The sequence below is a fragment of the Leptodactylus fuscus genome, chromosome 3, assembly GCF_031893055.1.
Source record: "Leptodactylus fuscus isolate aLepFus1 chromosome 3, aLepFus1.hap2, whole genome shotgun sequence".
Classification (NCBI taxonomy): domain Eukaryota; kingdom Metazoa; phylum Chordata; class Amphibia; order Anura; family Leptodactylidae; genus Leptodactylus; species Leptodactylus fuscus.
This window is the reverse complement of record NC_134267.1, coordinates 107,626,580-107,650,581: the sequence shown is the minus strand read 5'-3', so window position 1 is coordinate 107,650,581 and position 24,002 is coordinate 107,626,580. Positions and strand designations below refer to the sequence as shown.

General features: G+C 44.2%; 2 protein-coding genes across 2 annotated transcripts in view; one reads left to right on the top strand and one right to left on the bottom strand.

Annotated features, from left to right (window-relative positions):
• The window catches only part of AK9 (adenylate kinase 9), a 147,836-nt gene extending 128,212 nt beyond the window's left edge, over window positions 1-19,624 (bottom strand). Inside the window, exons 1-2 of the mRNA XM_075268176.1 lie at window positions 19,583-19,624; window positions 13,031-13,156 (exon numbers count right to left, since the gene is read on the bottom strand). Of these exons, the coding sequence (XP_075124277.1) occupies window positions 13,031-13,147 (117 nt within the window). The 5' untranslated portion in view covers window positions 13,148-13,156; window positions 19,583-19,624. The remainder of the gene's footprint in view (window positions 1-13,030; window positions 13,157-19,582) is intronic.
• Window positions 19,625-19,896: 272 nt separating this feature from the next.
• FIG4 (FIG4 phosphoinositide 5-phosphatase) overlaps window positions 19,897-24,002 on the top strand; it is a 212,580-nt gene continuing 208,474 nt past the window's right edge. The window contains exon 1 of the mRNA XM_075268134.1: window positions 19,897-19,945. The gene's annotated coding sequence lies outside the window, so the exon portion shown is untranslated. The remainder of the gene's footprint in view (window positions 19,946-24,002) is intronic.

Below are 24,002 nucleotides of genomic sequence, written 5' to 3'. Positions count from 1 at the left end.
GCAGATTATGACCACATATGGGGCATTTCTGTGTTCAGGAGAATTTGTGTAACGAACTTTAGGGAGCTTTTTCTCCTTTATCCTCTTGTGAAAATTAAAAATTTGGGGCTAAATTGACAGTTTGTTGGAAAAAAAGTAATTTTTCATTTTCATGGCCCAATGTTAATAAAATCTGTGAAACAGCTGTAGGGTCAAAATGCTCACTCTACCCTTTAATATGTTCTGTGGGGGGTGTAGTTTCCCAAATGGGGTCACTTTTAGGGGGTTTCCACTGTATTGGTTCTCTAGGGGCTCTGCTAATGCGACATGGCACCTAAAAATAATTCCAGCAAAATCTGCCATCCAAAAGCAAAATAGCGCTCCTTCCATTCTGAGCCCCGCCATGTTCCCATACAGCAGATTATAGCCACATATGGGGTATTGCCGTGTTCAGGAGAAATTGTTTAACAAACTGTGGGGGGCTTTTACTCCTTTAACCCCTTGTGAAAATGAAAACTTTGGAGATAAAGTGACATTTTAGTAATTTTTCATTTACACATCCCAATGTTAGTAAAATCTGTGAAACAACTGTAGGGTCTAAATGCTGACTATACCCCTTGATGAATTCTGTGAGGGGTGTGGATTCTAAAATGGGGTCACTTTTGGGGGGGTTTCCATTGTTTTGGTACTCTAGGGTCTCTGCAAATAAGGCATGGCGCTGAAAATTATTCCAGCAAAATCTGCTGTTCAAACACCCAGTGTCGCTCCTTCCCTTCCATGCACTGCCGTGTGCCCAAAAATCAGTTTACACCCACATGTGGGGTATTTCTGTGCACGGGAGAAATTGCACAATAAACTGTCAGATGCATTTTCTCCTTTAACCCTTTGTGAATGTGTTAATTTTGGGTCTAAATGAATGTATTAGTGAAAAAAAATGAAATGTCTAAATTTCACTGCCATATTATTTTTATTCTTATGAAATGCTTAAAGGGTTAACAAACATCCCAAATGCTGTTTTGAATAATTTGAGGGGTGCAGTTTTGAAAATGGGGTAATTTATGGGGGTTTCTATTATACAGGCCTTTATAATTACTTTCAGAACTGAAGTGGTCCCTAAAAAATTGGTTTGGAGAATTTTCTTGTAAATCTGGAAAATTGCTGTTACACTTGTAAGCCTTGTGACGTCCAAAATAAATTAAAAGACAATCAAAATATGATGCCAATATAAAGCAGAGATATGGGAGATAATATTTATTCATGTATTTGGATGGTATGACTATCTGCCTGAAAAGCAGATAATTTCACATTTTGAAAATTGCAATTTTTTTCAAATTTCCATCAAATTTCCTAGTTTTTTTTATAAATAAATGCAAAAATATTGATTAGTGTTTACCACTAACATGAAGTATAATGTGTTACAAGAAAACAATCTCAAATTCATTTGTGTAAGTTAAAGCGTCTCAAAGTTATTGCCATTTAAAGTGACACATGTCAGTCTTGAAAAAAGAGGCCTGGTCTTTAACATACTTTTGGGCCTGGTCCTTAACCGGTTAACAAAGACTTTGTTGCTGGCAAACAATGAAAGTAAATGCAAGAGAATAAAAACCTTCATTGTTATTCCTGTATGTGTCTGCACTGGCTGATGCAGGGTGAGCGCTGATTTGACATTAATAGAAAAAAATTCCAACCCTTTTAACCGCTTATCCCCTTCATGCTAGAGCAGTGGTTCTTAACCGGGGTTCGATCGAACCCTAGGCCCTATGCACGGTTCATTTTGTGTACCAGTAAAAAAAACATATACCTGTGTCTTGAATTTGATAAAAAAAATCATATTTGATTTATCACTAATAAACGGTTCGGTGAATGTGCATATGAAACTGGTGGGTTCAGTACCTCAAACAAGGTTAAGAACCACTGTGCTAGAGGCAATTTTGTGATTTTCAGTTTTTTATATTTTTTTTTTATACTTTAACTTTTAGAAAAAACAATAGTGTACAGCTCTTATACAGTCCTATGAAAAAGTTTGGGCACCCCTATTAATCTTAATCCTTTTTAGTTCTAAATATTTTGGTGTTTGCAGCAGCCATTTCAGTTTGATATATCTAATAACTGATGGACACAGTAATATTTCAGGATTGAAATGAGGTTTATGTACTAACAGAAAATGTGCAATATGCATTAAACCAAAATTTGACCGGTGCAAAAGTATGGGCACCTTAACAGAAAAGTGACATTAATATTTAGTAGATCCACCTTTTGCAAAGATAACAGTCTCTAGTCGCTTCCTGTAGCTTTTAATCAGTTCCTGGATCCTGGATGAATGGATTTTGGACCATTCCTCTTTACAAAACAATTCAAGTTCAGTTAAGTTTGATGGTCGCCGAGCATGGACAGCCCGCTTCAAATCATCCCACAGATGTTCAATGATATTCAGGTCTGGGGACTGGGATGGCCATTCCAGAACATTGTAATTGTTCCTGTGCATGAATGCCTGAGTTGATTTGGAGCGCTTGCTGAAATATCCATCCCCAGTGTAACTTCAACTTCGTCACTGATTCTTGAACATTATTCTCAAGAATCTGCTGATACTGAGTGGAATCCATGCGACCCTCAACTTTAACAAGATTCCTGGTGCCGGCATTGGCCACACAGACCCAAAGCATGATCGAACCTCCACCAAATATTACAGTGGGTAGCAAGTGTTTTTTTGGAATGCTGTTTTTTTGGACGCCATGCATAACTCCTTTTTGTATAACCAAACAACTCAATCTTTGTTTCATCAGTCCACAGGACCTTCTTCCAAAATGAAGCTGGCTTGTCCAAATGTGCTTTTGCATACCTCAGGCAACTCTGTTTGTGGCGTGCTTGCAGAAACGGCTTCTTTCTCATCACTCTCCCATACAGCTTCACCTTGTGCAAAGTGCGCTGTATTGTTGACCGATGCACAGTGACACCATCTGCAGCAAGATGATGCTGCAGCTCTTTGGAGGTGGTCTGTGGATTGTCCTTGACTGTTCTCACCATTCTTCTTCTCTGCCTTTCTGATATTTTTCTTGGCCTGCCACTTCTGGGCTTAACAAGAACTGTCCCTGTAGTCTTCCATTTCCTTACTATGTTCCTCACAGTGGAAACTGACAGGTTAAATCTCTGAGACAACTTTTTGTATCCTTCCCCTGAACAACTATGTTGAACAATCTTTGTTTTCAGATCATTTGAGAGCGGGCTGTCCATGTTCGGCGACCATCAAACTTAACTGAACTTGAAATGTTTTGTAAAGAGGAATGGTCCAAAATCCCTTCATCCAGGATCCAGGAACTGATTAAAAGCTACAGGAAGCGACTAGAGGCTGTTATCTTTGCAAAAGGAGGATCTACTAAATATTAATGTCACTTTTCTGTTGAGGTGCCCATACTTTTGCACCAGTCAAATTTTGGTTTAATGCATATTGCACAGTTTCTGTTAGTACAATAAACCTCATTTCAATCCTGAAATATTACTGTGTCCATCAGTTATTAGATATATCAAACTGAAATGGCTGCTGCAAACACCAAAATATTTAGAACTAAAAATGATTAAGATTAATAGGGGTGCCCAAACTTTTTCATAGGACTGTATATGTCTAGAAAAGGGTGTAGAAAAAATGAGTACAAATCACAAGGCTATGTTGCAAGGAAAAGAGACTCATGGCCAGAGGCAAACAACACGGAAGGAAAGCAATATCCAGCAAACAGAAAATGATACAAATATAAAACTTAGCTTTTAATAGTTCATGGTAAAAATCCTATCCATGTTATGACTAAGGAACATGTAGTCCTGAAATGCATAAGCAGAATACTATACCATCTCAAAGCTTTATTCTCACCCTGAATGACATGGATTGTGTTTTTACCATGAACTATTAAAAGCTAAATGTTATTTTTTTTAATCTTTTTCATCTTGCTGGATATTGTTTTTTTTTCCATGTAATTTTTAGCCTCTCTTGAGTATTGTGTTATGACCTGCAGCGCCATTGCATATGACAGTTGGTCATCTCACCTCCAGTGGCGTAACTAGGAATGGCGGGGCCCCGTGGCGAACTTTTGACATGGCCCCCCCCAACCGACACCGAAGACCTCAACCGACCCCCTCCTTTGCACTCTATTATGTCCCTTAGTGGCCCCTGCACACAGTATTATGTCCATTAGTGGCTCCTGCACACAGTATTATACCCCATAGTGGCCCCTGCACGCAGTATTATGTCCATTAGTGGCCCCTGCACACAGTATTATGTCCATTAGTGGCCCCTGCACACAGCATTATGTCCCTTAGTGGCCCCTGCACACAGTATTATGTCCCTTAGTGACCCCTGCACACAGTATTATCCCCAATGGTGGCCCTTGCCCACAGTATTATCCCCAATAGTGGCCCCTGCCCACAGTATTATCCCCAATAGTGGCCCCTGCACACAGTATTATCCCCAATAGTGTCCCCTGCACACAGTATTATCCCCCATAGTGTCCCCTGCACACAGTATTATATCCCACTGTGGACACCCATAAACAATTATTATACTTTGGGGTCTTTTCAGACCCCAGAGTATAATAATCAGAGACCCGGGGGAATAAAAACATTAAAAAAAACAGTTGCTTACCTGTCCCCCGGCTCCTATGCTGTCGGCCGCTGCTCTCGTCCTTCTTTAATGACGTCGAACGTCACATGACCCGGGAAGCAGGCCGAGTTTCATTTGACGTCAGAGACGTCAGACAAGTATGAACGAGGCCTAGCAGGATCGTGGAGAGGTAAGTAACACTGTTTGTTACATTCCCTTACTTCTCCCGGTCCGCCGATCATTATACTCGGGGGTCTGCAAAGACCCCCGAGTATAATGATAGTATTTGTGGGGCCCGCAGTGTCACTTGCTGATCCCAGCCCTGCGAGGATCGGTAAGTAAATAGGGCCCATAACGGCCTATTAAAAAAAAACAAAAAAAAAAAAAACGCAGCGGTAGCGGCTGTCACCGGGCCCCCTAATGGCCCGGGCCCTGTGGCAGCCACCTCCACTGCCTCTACGGTAGTTACGCCCCTGCTCACTTCTACCAGTGATATGAGGAACCCTAACAGCTCAGTGATATGTGCAGAACATCCCACGGCTACGTGTTGTCTTTTCAGTCAGGTCTTACAAATCTTTCAGCAGGATAATGCTCTCCTACACACAGCAAGGGCTTCCTAGGAATGTCTCCTCTAAATTGCAACATTCCCTTGGCATGGTCACCAGGTTTTTATTTTGTAGATGTATGTCCGACTTTGTGTCTGGTTATAAAAAAAGGTTTTGCCACGGAGAGGCAGAAGACGCACACAGGCGGTCACTTTGCAAACCCATTCAAGTGAATAGGTTTGAAAACTGAGCGGCGGGTTTTCGTCCCCTGTCCAGTTTCTCAGAGCAGAAGACGGAAACCCGCAGGATTGGCCAAAGCGGAGACCGGGTATAGGTGTGAACCCATCCTTACTCTAGTCGACACTCAGCGCCATTACCTATTTTTTATGAACACCATAAAGGACATCCCAGTGACTACAGTTTCCTACTAAGCTCCAATTCTTCCGTTTCCCCAGGTTTCAGACTCCAGGATACAGTTAACACTTTGATCAGACCACAGAACTGGTGGACTCTATAACACTTTTGCAGAACCTCTGAAAAGCCAGTAAAGTAGAATGCCCCATTTTGGAAGCTACACTCCTCATGAAATTTATCTGGAGTACAGTGAGTATTTTTACCCCTCAAATGTTGCATTTATTTCTTTTCCATAAATGAACTTGCAGCGGATGTTGAAATGTGAAAATTGTAATACGGAATTTCAGTGCCAAGATTATGTCAGAAATGATCACTGCAAAAGCTGTTGTGCTCAGGTTAACCCACTGAACAGGTTTTGGAGTGTGTGTCTCTGCTGATGTAAGCTGGGTACAACATATTGGGCACTGAAATGACATATTTCTGAAAAAAATAGCAATTTTAATTGAGCATTCATTTCTGGATACAAGATTAATACAACAACCAAGAGCTGAAATTCTTGCTATGCCCCTTAATAAATTCTTTGAGGGGTGTAGTTTCCATAATGGGGTCCCTTCTTTGGGAATTCTACTTTACTGCCACCACCAGGAATCTGCAAAAGCAACATGTGACCAAAAACCAGTTCCTCCAAAAATCAAAACGCATGGCACTACTTCCCTTCTGAACCCTGCTGTGTACCCAAATGGTGGTTTATGCCGTATAAAACTTCTTGTACCCAGGATAACCTGCTTTCAAGTTTTAGACGTTTGTGTGTCTCTGATGACACAGTGAGCACAACATAATGGGCACTGAAATGTAATATTTCTTTAAAAAATATTTTCACGAGGTTCTTGGAGGCCACACTCCTCCAGATCGGCCTTGGCCCATCTATACTTACCCGTATCCGGGCTCTTTATAGCTCCCCTGTGGCACGGGTTAGAGTCAATGGTTCTCTCTCCTCTCCCTTTCTTATTTACAATGGTACCCGTCAGGGTTGCCCCCTGTCCCCCCTACTGTACGCCCTAGTCATGGAACATCTTTTGGTGGCGATTAGGAAGAACCCCGATATTAATGGTCTGCAGACAGGTGGCCTACACTTAAACGTCTCCGCATTCGCTGATGATGTTCTCCTCTTTGTTACCCAACCCCTTACGTCCCTTCCCTCTATACTTAAAGAGATTGAAATTTATAGCTCCTATAGCAATTATAAGATAAATCTCTCAAAAAGTTCTGCGCTTAAAGGGGTTGTCCCATCACAAGGATCCTATCTATACTGCTTGTTAATGTGGATTTAAGACTTTTCCTAAATACAATGCTTCAGCAAAACTGCTTTGCTTGTCCACTATCTTACTTTGTTCAATTCTTTGTGGCCACAGCCCTGACTTAGCTGCTCATGAGTCAAGTGATGTATCTGCTGCTCTCAGGGAGGAGGGGCTAAGTGCAGGGAGCGAGCCTGTGTTTCTAGCTATTCCTGTGTCTACACCACGTGACCTAGCTTCCTGCTTTCAGATAGGGGAGAGGAGCTGCTTTCATTTCTTCTGTTCTCCCAGTTATCAGGCTAGCTAATTCAATTGTGTTCATTATGGCAGAGACAGGCAGTCTCTGTATGTAACACAGAATGGAGTTGCTGCTGCCTGTACTTCATAGTCCAATATGGGTGGGCGGAGCTACATGTGAATTTGGGGGCGGAGCTAAACGGCAGGTTGCATGTGAAACCCCGCCCACCAAATGATGCAAGAAACCAGGAAGAAAGAAGATTTTACAGCAGTAAAGACTGCTGAGTATGCGAGCTGGGAATACCCCTTTAATGTTTCCTTGCCTACGACGGTCCTTAGTTCCCTGCGCACCGCCTTCCCTTTCCAATGGTCCCACAAATCTATTCGATACCTAGGGGTTCAGCTTCCCAGTCTCCTATCAGACATTGAATTTTCACCCGCTACTATGCACACTGTGATCTGATCTCGGTCGATGGGACACTAAGGGTCTCTCTTGGTTGGGGCGCATCAACCTCCTGAAAATGAACGTTCTCCCTCGTCTATTGTACCTTTTCCAAACGGTCCCCTGTATTCTCCCAGCGTCGTTTTTCACTGCGGTTAGACAGGCTTACTTTTTGTAAGTTTATCTGGTCCTCTAAGCACCCTCGCATTGCTCGGAATACCTTGTCTCGATCCAAGAGGAGAGGAGGCCTAGCAGTACCTGACTGCTCTAAATATTTCCTTGCAGCAGTCGCTACGCGTATTCTTTATTGGCACCATGCTTCCTGCTCTAAGCTCTGGGTCGCCCTGGAGGAGTCTCAGGCGCTCCCTTGGTTCCACAAGAAATTTTGGACTGACTGCAAACCCTATCTGCTTCCATTCGTTGCGAGTCAAACTATGGGTGTATGTCGAATTTATAGTGGTATGCGATTGCTTTTCCAAAATGATGGCCCTCTGACTCCGATCTCGGGCAACCCCGACTTTCCAGCAGCGTTTGATTCCCCTTTTCTAGGTCGTCCCCCTGTCCACCCTCTCCTACGACTTAAACATGTTACATCTGCCTCTGCTCTCCTTCCTCGCTCGGAATTATTAGCCTTACTTTCCAGGCCGGACTCAGTGACCGCCCATTGGCACTATTCTCAACTATCACATTTCTACTTGTCCCTGAGGCTCTCACAAGACGTCCACAGACCACTTCTGCCCTTAGAGCGTCTCTGTCTCTCCACTACCCAGCCAGGACATACGGTTTCTCTTTTATACAGCTGTTAGAGGATCCCGAGGATGGCCTACGGCCTTTCGTGGGGGGGGTGGGAGAGGGAGCTGGGGGTGGCTTTCCCGCCGGGTGTGTGGTTATCGGCCTTTGATATGTGCCACAAATTTTCTATCTCCTGTAAGGCTCAGGAGACTAATTACAAGATCCTTTCTAGATGGTACAGGGTCCCGACTCTGCTCCATAATATCTTTCCAACTACCTCTGATAGGTGTTGGAGATGTCTCACCGACTGCGGCACGATGGCCCACATTTGGTGGGGATGTCCCCTTCTTCGCCCTTTTTGGGATGGTGTGAGAGGGGATATTTCTCAAGTTACAGGAGTTGTTTTGGAAGATGATCAGGCCCCTCTGCTTCTCTCCATTTTCTCTCGTAAGTTCTGGAAACCTATTCGCAAGTTATTGGGGTTTATGTTGGTAGCAGCACGTTCAGTCATCCCGAGGCTGTGGAAGTCCCAATCCCCCACTCCCCTCCTGGATTAAAGAGTTCCTCCATATCCGTACAATGGAGGACATGCTGGCAATGCTTCGTCCTGATGATCGACTTCACCACCAGACCTGGCTTCTGTGGAACATGTTCTATTACTCCCCGGAGTTCCGCGCCCTTTTCCCCTCTTCACCCCTGTGATGCCTGTCTATTTTCTTCTCCTCTTACTCGCACTCATTTTTCCGGCTCTCACATGGTTACTACTTGTATTTTAATATTACAGTTTACTGTTTTTTTTTTTGTTTTTTTTTTTGCTCCTACTTTAATATTACGGTTGTTGCTGTCCTCTCTTTTTGTCCATTAATATGATTACTTGAAATGCATTGTTCATTGTAACTCTGCTGCGTCAGAGTCCGCCTCCCCTTGTTCTTCTCCCCATCCCCTTTTTTTCCTTCTTTCTTTCCCATTGTTCCCCTGAATTTTCCTTGCCTTTCCTCCCCACCCCTTCCCTTTTGTAAAACCCTTTGAAAAACCCTTAATAAACTTTAATGTTGAAAAAAAAAAAAATATTTCACTGTGTACATTTATTTTTGGGAGCACTTTTGGCCTCAAAATACTCACTGAACCTCTTGATAAATGCCTTGATGGATGTAATTTAGAAAATGGAGTCATATTTTAGGGGTCAATTTTTAACTTTACCTCAGAGCCTCTACAAAATGCCTGTCAATGCTGTGAAAATGACCAAATTAGGCCTCAGCTTTACACAGAATGCATTACCGTAACTTCTGAACCTGTATTTCCAGGGAATACACTGTGTTCCAAATTAGTATGCAAATAATATTTTCTCATATTTTCAAAAATTACATATATGAATTGCAGACATTGTAATCCAGTCATCAACTATTAGAGTACAATTGAAAGGTTTTTGAACAAACTGCCTATGATAACAGTATATTTTAATAAAAACAAAAAATGCATGTTCTAAATTATTATGCACAGCAGAGTTTTCAACCTTTTTATTTTTATAAAGAACAAAAAAATGGTCTTTTGTGAAATTATAAGCATTAGCAGGTTATTACAAACTGAAATCAAACAGTTTTCAAGTCAAAACTTTATTCTAGGTGATGTTACATTTGCACATAGGACCCCTTGTTCGAAAGGAGCTTCTGAACTCTCTTGTCCATTGAATTTGTCAGGTTTTGGATGGTTTCTGCTTCAATTGTTTTGCATGAGGACTGAATACCCTCCCAGAGCTGTTGCTTAGATGTGAACTGCCTCCCGCCATTATAGACACTCCTTTTGATGATGATCCAGAGGTTGTCAATGGGGTTGAGGTCAGGTGAGCATGGGAGCCAAACCATAAGTTTGTCCCCTTTTATGCCCATAGCAGCCAGAGATGCCGATGTGTTATTTGCAGCATGAGACGGTGCATTATCATGCATGAAAATGATCTTGCTGCGGAATTCACGGTTCTTCTTGAACCTTGGCAGGAAGAAACTCCACATACATTATGGAGTTCATCTTTACCCCTTCAGGGATCCTAAAGGGGCCGACAATCTCTCTCCCCATGATTCCAGCCCAAAACATTACTCCACCTCCTCCTTGTTGGCGCCATAGTCGTATTTGCATGGGGTGTCCATCAACCAGCCATCCTCCACTCCATCCATCTGGACTATCGAGCGTTGCACGGCACTCATCGGTGAACAAAACAGTTTTGAAGTCAGTCTTCATGTATTGTTTGGCCCACTGGAGCCATTTCGGATTGTGTGCAGTGGATAGAGGAGGTCGACAGGATGGCTTACGCACAGCTGCAAACCAAAGAAGGACCCTGCATCTTGTTGTTCGGGGGACGTTGGAGGCACCAGCAGCTTCAAAAACGTGTCTGCTGCTATGACAAGGCATTTTTGCAGTTGCTCTTTTAACTTGACGTAATTGTCTGTTGGAAAGAGTCCTCAATTTTCCCTTATCAGCACGCACACGTGTGTGCTGTGAATCAGACACATACTTCTTGATTGCGTAATGATCGCGATGAAGTGTCTTGGCAATGTTGATTGAAGTCATTCCTTGACCTAAATACTCCACAATTTGTTGCTTCTCAAGCAGCTGACACACCCTTTTTCTTTCCCATTTTGGCAGAAAATGTAGGCTGCTTAATAATGTGGGACAGCCTTGTTAAGTAGTCTTGCCTTTAATTGGACACACCTACCAAACTAATTAGTACAGGCGTCTGCAATTGCTTTCAGTGATATAAAGAGCCCTGACACACACCACCATCAATGAGTTTAATTGACAAACAAAAAAATTCTTACCTTATCACTCCTAAACACTTTTTGCATAATAATGTGGAACACAGTGTAGATTGGGGCTACATGTAGGGTGTTTCCAAAATCAGGAAAAAGAGCATAATAACTAGAGAACTGACTTTTCACAGTGACATAAACTGGACATGACATATCAGAGACTGAAATGGGATATATCTGGGAAAATTTTAATTTCCATTTTCCACAAGTCCACTGCACAATGGCCGATGGACATGCGCAGTCGGTTGTTTCGCCGACCATTCTGCAGTAGTCTCCTGTAAGAAGAGGAGTGAAAGAGAGGAGAATGCTGGACGGAGCAGAAGAAAGGCGGCGCTGGAATGCTGCGCTCATAGCACAGAGGACATGCCCCCTGCGCTGTCTGAGCACAATAAGCATAAAGAACAGAAGAAGAAATTTCAAAAACTGCAGCATGGACCTTCAAGATAAAAGTAAAAGATGAATAGACTTTGTAAAGGCTATTCCTACGTGCTATTAGTTTAAAACTGCTTTTTTTAAATGATAGAATCCATTTAAGCATAAGAAAACACCATATAACATATAAACTTTCCAGACTCAAGTAAGTACTGTATAACTACGGGTGAAATGGGAGATTAGATTTAGTATGGCAGGTATGATTAGTAAAATAGATTTACTCATACCTGCCTTGTATTTGTAATAGAATACAGGAAAAGAGAAACCTATGGGCTCATATGTAAGAATAGATAACATAAAAAGAGAACATGAAATGTAAAGTACCGTATATACTCGAGTATAAGCCGAGTTTTTCAGCACAGTTTTTGTGCTGAAAAAGTCCGCCTCGGCTTATAATGAAGTCATTACGTTAATTCAGCAATATTTAGTTACAGACCCAGCATCCGGACCTGGCATACAGACACTGGGACGGGTGCCGGGCTGCAGCATTGCCAAACTCATTGTTTTTTTGTCTTTGCAGCCTGCAAAAGAAATGACAATTTTTGAAATGTATTTCAATGCATTAGCATTGCAATGCATTGCATTAGTGATCAGACCTCCTGGGGTTCAAGACGCCTAGGGGGTCTAATAAGTGCAAAAAAAAAATGTAAAAAAAATAAATAAAAATAAGTATTAAAAATTCAAATCCTCCCCCTTTCCCTAGAACACATATAAAACTAATACCGTTAATACTGTGAAACATATACACGTTAGGTATCCCTGTGTCCGAAAACGCCCGCCCTACAAATCTATAAATATATTTTTCCTGTACGGTAAATGCCGTAGCAAGAAAAAAAGTTGTCTAACTGTCCCTTCCCCGAGACTGAGTCCCCCCCCCCCCCCACTTGGAATTCAGCCTGCCTACAGCCAGGCTAAATATAGGGTATCTGCACTTCTCCTATTCTGTTGGGAAGGGGTTAATAGGAGCACTGTAGATACCCTATATTCAGCCAGGCTGAATTCCAAGTGGGGGGAAAAATCCCCAGTCCTTAAGCTCAGGGAAGGGGTAGACAGACAACCAAAACACCCCCTCCCCTTCCCTAGCATCTACTGCACCCACAAACTCCGACCATTTTAATTTTTGAAATTTTCCAGTAGCTGCTGTATTTCCCCCCTAGGCTTATATTCGAGTCAATAAGTTTTCCCAGTTTTTCGTTGTAAAATTAGGGGTCTCGGCTTATATTCGGGTCGGCTTATACTCGAGTATATACGGTAGTTAAGAATTAAAGGGCTTGTCCAGATTCAGACAAATATTAATAGACAAATGTTATTGTTTGTATAATGAAAAGCAGTACCATTTCCCTGTATACTTTCTGTATCAAGTACTGACGGTTTTCTAGATCTCTGCTTGCTGTCACTTATTCTGCTTACTTCCAATGTATAAAAATCAATCCATGGTCATGAAATATACCGTCCATGGTCATGTGACTTTAACTATTATCTACTTTCGATTTTTCATGTGTTCTATTCATTTAGATTTCCCTTTTTTATTAATAAGACTGGAGATACTTGTTAATATTTGTCTTGAACTGGACAACACTTTTAAGTTATGTGCAACTAAAAAACTGTATAAACAGCAGTCTTACTGGCTTCCCAACTATAAGAAAACAGGTTGGTTTGGACAATAGAAATGTTCTTTCTGTTTCATCCTCTTCCAATGTGTCCGCAAGGGGAAGGAGATGGACGTTCTCTAGTTGAGCCATTGCACACTCCTACAAAATGAGCAAAACAATGAGATAAAATGGTCTTTAAGTTTTCAACAAACTTGGCATAAATCAATAGCAAATCAGTAGTTAAATCAATAGCACAAGGGAGTATAAGGGCTAGTTCACACGAGGTTCTGGTGGCATCCCATCGTGGCTTTCTGCTCCGGAATAGGCCCAAATGAATGGGCCTAGTCCGGTGGGTGCTGTCACGAGGCAGATGCCATGGCTGAATCAGTCGCGGAATCCGCCTGAAGAAAGGGCAGCTCGCTAGCGATCTACATAGCCCTCTATTGTGACGGGCCGGATTTTGAGGCGGATTCCATGTCAAAATTCGCCCCCTCTTGCCCCGTGTGAACTAGCCCTAAAAATTTGCAATGTTATATATATAATGTTTAGAAATTCTTTAATTTTAAATTATACAGTAGAAAAGATAGTTTCAAAACATGACAACAGATCTATATAAAACATTGCATCAAAAAGACAGAACATATTAAACAAACAAGAAGCTTGTGAGATGTACATGAAAAAGGCATGTGACTTCGATAGGCTAATCTGAAATAGGCTGGTGAGTACATGGTGCACAACCTCCCAGACGCCTTTAACACTTTACAGTTTTAAATAGTCCATCAAGATCAACCAATGGATGAGAAAGGGCATGACAGTCTATACATTTCCAGAAGCATCAATGATCTTTTTCTCTATATAAGCAACTGATCCTTTTTTGAAGCTGTCAGTTGCGAGCAGCCCTACGGCAGGCTATTCTGCAGATTCTCAGTCCGTACAGTGAAGAAGCCTTTTTTTTTCTCCAAATGGAAGGAGTGTCCCCTTCTCTTTTGAGGGGAATTTACAGTGAACAGCTTTTCCCCATATTTTTTGTATTAGCCATTTCCATAATTTGTAGGGAACAGCTGACATGGTGCAGGTCGGCAATGACAAAGTTCACACAGGCAGCGGGTTTCAAACTCCAAAAACACAATGCAAACAAAATAAAAGCCTACGCCTGTCAGGTTTTAACTAAACAGCAGCATGCCTCACTAACCTAGTGCAGGCCAAAACGTATCACCAAACAGTAGCAAACAACCACTCCAGGGGTGGTCTCTCTCTCAGGCTGCAAAACTTGTCAGCCCACCTTTTACCCGCTTCATTCCTCAGTAAGGACTATCAGGAAGTCCTACCTGAGAATACCTGGGATTGGGTAAAAAACCCGTGGTGGACTAGGGGTGTGGATTGAAAGACTCCCAGTGCAAACTTGTCCTCCAGTTTAGAAAATCCAGCTCATGTCACTAAAATAAAGAGCCCTAGCAGACTACGTTCTGCTAAAGCAACAAATATCCTTCTGGATTTCTGCTACTCTGCCTGGCTGAGGAAACCAGGTGAGATATACACCCCGTCCACCACTTTTCCATACACTTTACCACAATTTATACAGGTTTATCAAATCTCCACTTAAACACCTCTTCTCCAGACTAAACAGATTTAACTCTTTTAGGGTGCATTCACACTGAGTAAACGCTAGCTTATTTTGTAGAGTAAAATTACACTTGTAAATTTTGCTATCCCATTGACTTCAATGACATTTTACAGGCGTATTTTTACAGGCGTATTTTTTACAGGCATATTTTTTACAGGCGTATTTTTACACTTGTAAAAAAATATCATTGAAGTCAATGGGATAGCAAAATTTACAAGTGTTATTTACAAAATAAGCTAGCGTTTACTCAGTGTGAATGCACCCTTAGTCTCTCCTCATAACTGCGATGCTCCATGCCCCTTATCAGTTTTGTGGCCCTCCTTGAATTTTTTCCAACTCTAGGACATCCTTTCTATGAATTTATTTCCAGAACTGAATTGCATATTACAGATGGTGCTGCACCAATTATATATAACCTGCTAATATTATATCTCACGAGGCCACACCCCTTTTAACACATGACAATATCCTGCCGGCCTTAGCAGCCAATTGACATTGCATGTTGTAATTTAACCTATGGTCTCCCAGGTGCTTCTTTACCAGTAGCTCTCCCAGCTTTACTCCCCCTAGGACATACAGTGAAGGAAATAAGTATTTGATCCCTTGCTGATTTTGTAAGTTTTCCCACTGACAAAGACATGAACAGTCTATAATGTTAAGGGCAGGTTAATTTTAACAGTAAGAGATATAATATAAAAAATAAAATCCAGAAAATCACATTGTATAAATGTATTTGTATTTTGCATAGAGAAATAAGTATCTGATCCTCCGGGCAAACAAGACTTAATAGTTGGTGGAGAAACCCTTGTTGGCACCCACAGCAGTCAGACGGTTTTTGTAGTTGATGATGTTTATGCACGTCAGGAGGAATTTTGGTCCACAACTCTTTGCACATCATCTCTAAATCATTTAGATTTTGAGGCTGTCACTTGGCAACTTGGAGCTCCTTCTATAAGATTTCTGTGGGATTGAGGTCTGGAGACTAGTTAGGCAACTCTATGACTTTACTTTAAAGGGGCTCTATCAGCAAAATCATGCTGATAGAGCCCCACATATGCTTAAATAGCCTTTAAAAAGGCTATTCAGGCACCGCTAAAGTTATATTAAACTACCCACCCATTTTAAAATAATAACCTAAAAAAGAATGTGCTCTACTTACCGAACGTGCACCCTGGGCGGGCATTCAGGGTGTGTCTTCATCTTCATCCCCGCCTCTTCTTCCTCCGATGTCCTCCGGTCCTGTCTTCCTCCAGTGCTCGCGAACGGACAGTGATAGCCTGGGCGCATGCGGAGTAGCCTTAGTAGAAGCTGTGTGCTACTGCGCATGCGCCCAGGCCGTTTTTTAATATCCGTGTCCGCGAGCGAGCGCTGGAAGAAGACAGGACCGGAGGACATCGGAGGAAGAAGAGGCGGGGATGAAGATGAAGACACACCCTGAATGCCCGCCCAGCGTGCACAATCCGTAAGTAGAGCACATTCTTTTTTAGGTTATTTTTTTAAAACGGGGGGGGGGGATTTTGCTGATAGAGCCCCTTTAATGTGCTTCTTTTTGAGCCACTCTTTTGTTGCTTTGCTGTATGATTTGAGTCATTGTCCTGTTGGAAGACCTAGCCATGACCCATTTTTACTGTCCTGGTGGAGTGAAGGAGGTGATCACTCAGGATTTTACGGTACATGGCTCCATCCATTCTCCCGTTGATGCGGTGAAGTAGTCCTGTGCCCTTAGCAGAGTAAGACCCCCAAAACATAATGTTTCCACCTCCATGTTTCACAGTGGGGACGGTGTTCTTTGGATCATAGGCAGCATTTCTCTTCCTCCAGACACAGTGAGTTAAGTTAATGTCAAATAGCTCAATTTTTATGAAGGACAGTGTCAAATGCCTTTGCAAAAACACAATATCCGCAGCCTCCCTTGTCAGTAGTTTATATAATAAAAGAACAATGTACATTTTACTCAAAAATATACCAATGAAGACAAAATTCAGAGAAACTGAAAATTTTGCAGTGGTCTCTTAATTTTTGCCAGAGCTGTATAAGTAAAAAAAAATTTTTTATGTGAACACATACACATTAGGTGGCCCCTTCACCCAGTATTATGCCCCATAGTTGCCCCTGCACACAGCATTATACCCCATAGTGGCCCCTTCACTCAGTATTATGCCCCATAGTGGCCCCATCACCCAGTATTATGTTCCATTGTGGACACCCAGTAAAGGGGCTCTATCAGCAAAATTATGCTAATAGAGCCCCACATATGCGTGAATAGCTTTTAAAAAGGCTATTCAGGCACCGTAAATGTTATATTAAATCCTGGTCCCGTTTTTTAAATAAAAGCATTAAAACATATATGCAAAACTTACCGAACGTGCACCATGGGCGGGGATGCACGATGTGACGTCAGCTTCGGGCACGCCTGCCTCTTCTGTCTTCTTGTAGTAATGCCCTCTGGTTCCGTGTCTTCTTCCGACTTCTTCTCTTCAAATCCTGCGCCTATGTAGTAGCGCTTCCCTCCAAAACGCTACTGCGCAGGCTCACTCATGAACTGCCATTAAGTAAAATGGCGAGTGAGCCTGCGCAGTAGCGCTTCGGAGGGAAGCGCTACTACGCAGGCGTGGGATTTGAAGAAAAGAAGCCGGAAGACACGGAACCAGAGGGCGTTACTCCAAGAAGACAGAAGAGGCGGGCGTGCCCGAAGCTGACGTTGCATCGTTTATCCCCGCCCATGGTGCACCTTCGGTAAGTTTTGCATATGTTTTAATGCTTTTATTTAAAAATGGGACCGGGATTTAATATAACATTTACGGTGCCTGAATAGCCCCACGCATATGTGGGGCTCTATTAGCAGAATTTTGCTGATAGAGCCCCTTTAACAATTATTATACTCTTAGGTCTTTTCAGACCCCAGAGTATAATAATCGGAGACTGAGAGGGGGATACAAACATAAACACTGCTACTTAACTATCCCTTGCGCTCCCCGCTGCTAGCTATCTTCAATGATGTCAGGGACGTCATGTGACCTGCATCGCGACGCATAAGGACGCAGGCCCAGGTCATGTGACGTCTGAGACGTCACACAAGTAGGCCCAGAAGCCTTCGCGGAGCGTGGAGAGGTAAGTAACACTGTTTGTTATGTTCGCTTACCTCTCCCGGGCCTCTGATCATTATACTCGGGGGTCTGAAAAGACCCCTGAGTTTTATTTTCACTCAAAAAAGGTAGTGCAGCAACAAAAGGAAACAATACAAAAATAAATACCTGCCCGGCTAGGCTCTAACTAAACATAGAATAGGTTACCTCACCTAGAATAACAGAAATCCATAAGCCAGTAGAATCATTCAGGACACAGCTCCAAAAATATGACCTCTCTGTTTGCTCTCCAGCCAAGCTCTGCCAAAGTGTTGCTGCTGGAGCTGTCTTCTTAAGCCTCCTTGACAAGGAGACTCTCTGCAGCTGAGTCACTGCCGGAACATCCCCAAAGTGTTCGGGAAAAATCCAGCCCAATACTGAGCATTTGCCAAAATACTCAGCAGATGAAAGTTGTCTGCTCAGAACAAACATTCCTTTTGGAGTTTTCTCATCTCACCCACCTGAGTAGTCTGGCTTACTCTACATACAAATAAACAAACACCAACAGGGAAGAACAAGAAGAGAAAGGAAAACAAGGGGGCAAGAACGACAGAGGACAACCACCAACAAGATAGTGGAGGATCCAGAAAATAGCATATAACAAAGGCTGAGTGGCCCAAAACGCGACCCACAGGTTTCTAATAGCATGAAACTTCTCTTCCTCATTGTTAAGCACAGCTGTCAGATACTCCAGTGACCACACTTTCCTGATCCTAGAGTACAACACTTCGAGTGCAGGGGGGCCGGCTGACGCCAATTGCTTTGTAATCAAGCACCTAGCAGAGGTGAGAAGAAGTATAAAAAAAAAAAAAAGGCGTAGGGCATGTTTGCGCACTTTGACGGGTGGGAGATGAAGGAGATAGGTCTTAGGAGACAAGGGGAAAGTAACCCCCATTACCCGTTCCAAGAGATCCTGAACCTGGCACCAGTAATGCACCACCGCATCTACTGAGCTACCTTCCCCACAATGTCTATCATAGACTAGCACATTCTGTAATAAAATCACTGTAATGACATGTCCAACCGCCTTTAATAGGCTCTTGGCTGTCAAGGTAATGAATCATAATGGTACGGCAAATGTTGTAAAGAGTTAGAAGGTTTGTAACAACAGGATGGGGAGTAAAATCTCACAGATTGGGGGTCCTGTTCCTCTACTTGAATGGAGCAGTAGGTCACATTAGCTCGTTGTTGTTCCGTTTATTCTATAGGGAGTCACTGCAGATTGCTAAATTGAGATTATTTTGTTTTCCCACAAATTGGAAAGTGAGGGAAGATCCAAAAAAAGATGCAGAGTGTGTACAAGTAAGAGAACGACAGCAAACAGACATCTACAAGACTATGAGGAATTGATACAGAAAGTATATTGGAAAAATGCATATCTTTTTATTATAAAAAACAATAACACTTGTCTCTCAATATTGGTGTGAACGTGGTCAACCGCTTTAAGCATCACTAAGTTTGGGGGTCTTTATGTTATGTGGGGGCACTGTGCATTATATTACCTGTGGGGCACTGCGAGGGTCATTATATTACATGTGGGGGTCATTATATGTGGGTCACTGAACGGGCCATTCTACTACGTGAGGAAGCACTTTTTATAAGTGATCACCACTTTGGGGTACTTGGTTGGGACGTTTGGGTAGTTAAAAAGTTACATCAGATGAGTTTTCACATAAGACAGATCTCTATTAAACCAATTGGTCATTTGCATACCAAGTTATCTTGCCATTGATCTGCTGGAACAAGAATTGGTCAGCTATGTGTAAAATCTACGGTCAGTCCCCATTATTATTAGAATTATACAGGGGTGTCTGCAGATGAGCTGTGTGTACTCACGTTTCAGCGCCCCTCACTCGGCTCTGCACTGATTTGTGTACAACCCCACAATCTCCATGGCGACTGCTCCGCCCACCCCAAACCAACTTCTGTGTGCCGGTCACGTGAGGTGTTGCGTCTAGTGTTAACTGGAGTTATTACAGTGCACAGCAGAGCGCGGGTGCCAGTGACATATACTGACCGCTCAATGGTAATACTAGCGGGTGCGCTACACTCCATTGTGCTGCCAATAATCTGAGGAAACTGAGGCTTAACGCCTTGGGACGTCCCAGGTGCTCGTAGTGCTAGAACGTGCTACGTCACTACGTTGTGACGTCAGATTCGCCTGACAGAGCGCGGCTGATGTCCCAGCCTGCACTGTAGGTAAGCAAACAGCTGACTGGAGACTATGAAGGGAAGTGGGCACAGCATATTATGGGAGTATAGTGGAAGGCGCACAGTTCTGGAGTTATATCTGTGCACATACTGTTATGGTGTCATCAGTGAGTGGCTCACATAGGGCTCTTACTGCGGTGGAGGCTTTTGATGCAAAACCTTACTATATGGACGTCTATAATTGACTCACGCAGTTGTGGGGCTCCTCTGTGATTGGCTGACAATGTTGGTGGCAGAGGAAGGAGACAAATGTGTTGGGCTGACCCCGTGGTGGATAGGGGTCTGTCGCCTGTGGCGGGCTGACCCCCTGGTTGGTTGGGGCCCGTCGCCTGTGGCATGCTGACCCTGCGGTGGGTAGGGGCCCGTTGCCTGTGGCAGGCTGACCCTGCGGTGGGTAGGGGCCCGTCGCCTGTGGCAGGCTGACCCTGCGGTGGGTAGGGGCCCGTCGCCTGTGGCAGGCTGACCCTGCGGTGGGTAGGGGCCCGTCGCCTGTGGCAGGCTGACCCTGCGGTGGGTAGGGGCCCGTCGCCTGTGGCAGGCTGACCCTGCGGTGGGTAGGGGCCCGTCGCCTGTGGCAGGCTGACCCTGCGGTGGGTAGGGGCCCGTCGCCTGTGGCAGGCTGACCCTGCGGTGGGTAGGGGCCCGTCGCCTGTGGCAGGCTGACCCTGCGGTGGGTAGGGGCCCGTCGCCTGTGGCAGGCTGACCCTGCGGTGGGTAGGGGCCCGTCGCCTGTGGCAGGCTGACCCTGCGGTGGGTAGGGGCCCGTCGCCTGTGGCAGGCTGACCCTGCGGTGGGTAGGGGCCCGTCGCCTGTGGCAGGCTGACCCTGCGGTGGGTAGGGGCCCGTCGCCTGTGGCAGGCTGACCCTGCGGTGGGTAGGGGCCCGTCGCCTGTGGCAGGCTGACCCTGCGGTGTGTTGGGGCTGTCACCTCTGGTGGGTGACCCTGCTGTGGATAGGAGCCCATCGTCTGTGGCGTGCTGACCCCGTGGTGTGTAGGGGCCCGTTTCCTGTGCCATGTTGACCCCGTGGTGAGTAGGACTTGTCACCTGTGCCATGCTGACCCCGCAGTGTGTAGGGGCTTGTTGCCTGTGGTGGGTGACCCTTCAGTGGGTAGGGGCCCGTTGCCTGTGGCGGGCTTCCCGCGGTGTCTAGGGGCTCGTCACCTGTGGCATGCTGACCCCGCGGTGGGTAGAATCTGCCACCTGTGGTGGGTAGGGCCCGTCACATGTGGTTGGCTGACCCTGTGGTGATAGACACTGTCATGTTAGGTCATATATACTAATACAACATAAGCAGATAAATTTTCTTCCCATGATTGTTATGGCGTATTGCTAGCACATGACACAGGTTGGATCTTAAATGATCAGCAAGTTATGTGACATCCAGTTATGGTATTTTGATAGCGGAGTTGTGTGGTCAGTTTTGGGTGAAGTCAGAAAAACGGTACTGACTTTTACACATAGAATAAAAAATACCTATTTATATATTCTATGCAGGGCTGTGCAATGAAACAAATTTTTTCAATTAACTCACAATTTCAAGGAGGTGTGATTCCAATTTTCACCAGAATTGTGAAATCGCTGTTAGCCCTGCCCCGGTGTCTGATATATTCCATGTGGACTTTGTTTTTCCTGCTTCAGTTTATGATCAACACTGTACTTAGTAGTTGGGTGGTAGAACGAGGAAGTCTGCCTCAAACAGGTCATCTCCTTGTGCAGCTTACTTAACAATTTTTAATTTCTTTTAAAGGGGTTGTCCCACGTCGCATACTCACCCGTCTTCGTTCCTCTAAAATCGTCTGTCTTCCGGCTTTGTCTCGTCATTGGTGGGCGGGGTCACATATGCAAAGCCAAGCGGCGAGATGCCGCCGGCCCTGCGTGCGCCTCATACACCAGTCTACCCTTCACAATGCAAATACAGCCCTGACACCCTGCGGGTCTGTATTCGCATTGTGAAGGGTAGACTGGTGTATGAGCGTGCACGCAGGGCCGGCGGCATCTCGCCGCTTGGCTTTGCATATGTGACCCCGGAGCGGAACAGCATCGCTTCTGCCGCTGCTGTCTTCATGCAGAGCAGAAGCATAGCGATGTGCCTGTGCCGGCGTCTAACAGTCCCCAGCATCCGCCTATTACAGCGGATGCCGGGGAGTTAGACGCCGGCACAAGTGAAGCCAGCAACATCTCTATGCTTCTGCCCTGCATGAAGCCAGCAGCGGCAGAAGCGATGCTCTTATTCCACTCCTCCCGGAATAACAACATCGCTTCTGCCGCTGCTTGCTTCATGCAGGGCAGAAGCATAGAGATGTTGCTGGCTTCAATTGTGCCGGCGTCTAACCCTGTATTGGCGGCCCCTTCCCCAAAAGGGTAAACTACCCCCCCCCACCACCACCACCACCAGGCTCGCTCCTGTGCACTTAGCCCCTCTTCCCTCCCCCCTCAGAGCAGCAGACACATCACTTGACTCAGGAGCAGCTAAGTCAGGGCTGTGGCCACAAAAAAATGAATAAAGTGAGATAGTGGCCAAACAGAGCAGTTTTGCTGAAGCAGTGTATTTAGGAAAAGTCTTACATTCACATTAATAAGCATTATAGATAGGATCCTTGTGACGGGACAACCCCTTTAAGGTATTCTATCATAAGAATTCCTTTTTTCAGTACAACCACGTTGGAATAGCCTTAAGAAAGGTTATTCTTCCCCTAACTTTAGAATTCTTCTCTGTGCTGCTGTTCCAGTGGTTTTCTCCATATGCAATGAGTCTCCAGACAGCACAGGGGGCGTCCCTTGTGCTACGTGAAGACTCTCCAACGACGCCTTTCTTCTTCAGCCATGCGCGTCCTCCGGCTTCTTCTTCCAGCGAGACTTTGTACACTCGTCTAGGAGCCACAGCAAAATGACCAGCAAGACATGCGCAGATGGCAGAGCCCTAAAGGTAGGGGAAGAATAGCCTTTCTTAAGGCTAATCTGACGTGGTAGTACTGAATAAAGGGATTCTAATTATAGAATCTCTATGCAAAAACAGGAAAAGATGATGATCACCCTAAAGTGATTTTTGGGCAAAAATCTCCCAGCCTTAAAGGGGTTGTTCGGCCTCAAATCTTATCTATTAATTGGGCTGGAATTGGTGAAAAAAAGAAAAGAAAACCATACTCCCCTGAGCCTGGTGCTGCAGCTCTGTTGTGGTCTTCTGGTGGAAGTACATACCCCATGTGACAGCTGAGGCCAATCAGCGACCCCAAGAAGGAAATGGGGATGACACTACTAATGATATCCCTGGTTCCCTTCCTGAGGCCGCTGTTGTCTGATGGTGACTGCCAGCTGTATATTCTGTAGCTGGAGTCAGGATGTGGAAAAATAGGAGTCCAAGTCTGTGGTTTGGCTTAATAACTCCAGAGTCCTCATTGCTAGGACACAACATAGGTTAGAGCCAGACTGATCTGATAACTATCAGTATCAGATGTGTTAAATCCAGTTGTGGCATACTGCTAGATTTGGGTATGATATAGGTAAAATCCCAACTAATCCAGTATGTCACATCCAGTTATGTGGCTAGAAGAAGGTGCTGGTGCATGAATAGAAAGAAATATTCAAGGGAGCCTATATATTTTAATAGCTCTCAAAGATGTTGTTGTAGGGATTGTGAGGGTTTTGGTAGTAAGAACTCTGGAGTCTGAGAAGACCCACTTTTCTATGCAAAAATGATTCTTCATGATTTTGTTAGTGCTATTAATGGGTTAATAAGTGCACCCACATACCTTTAGCAGTGTTTTCTGTGATATTCTGGCATTCTCTGCATTCATTTACATGGTGTAGCTTCCTGCTTTTTTTTTTTTTATTTTTTTTATCTAAATCATTTTATCAGGAAGTTGTAGGCTGACTTGACACTACCTCCCTCTCACTCCCCCCCCCTTCCTTTATCATTTCCCTTATACCCCCTCCCTGTCTACATAACAATCCCACCCACTACTAGCCCTTCCCATCTATATAACTCAGCTCAGCCTTCCACCCCATCATAATTTCCGGGAATGTGTCATGACCGTCCCTTTGAT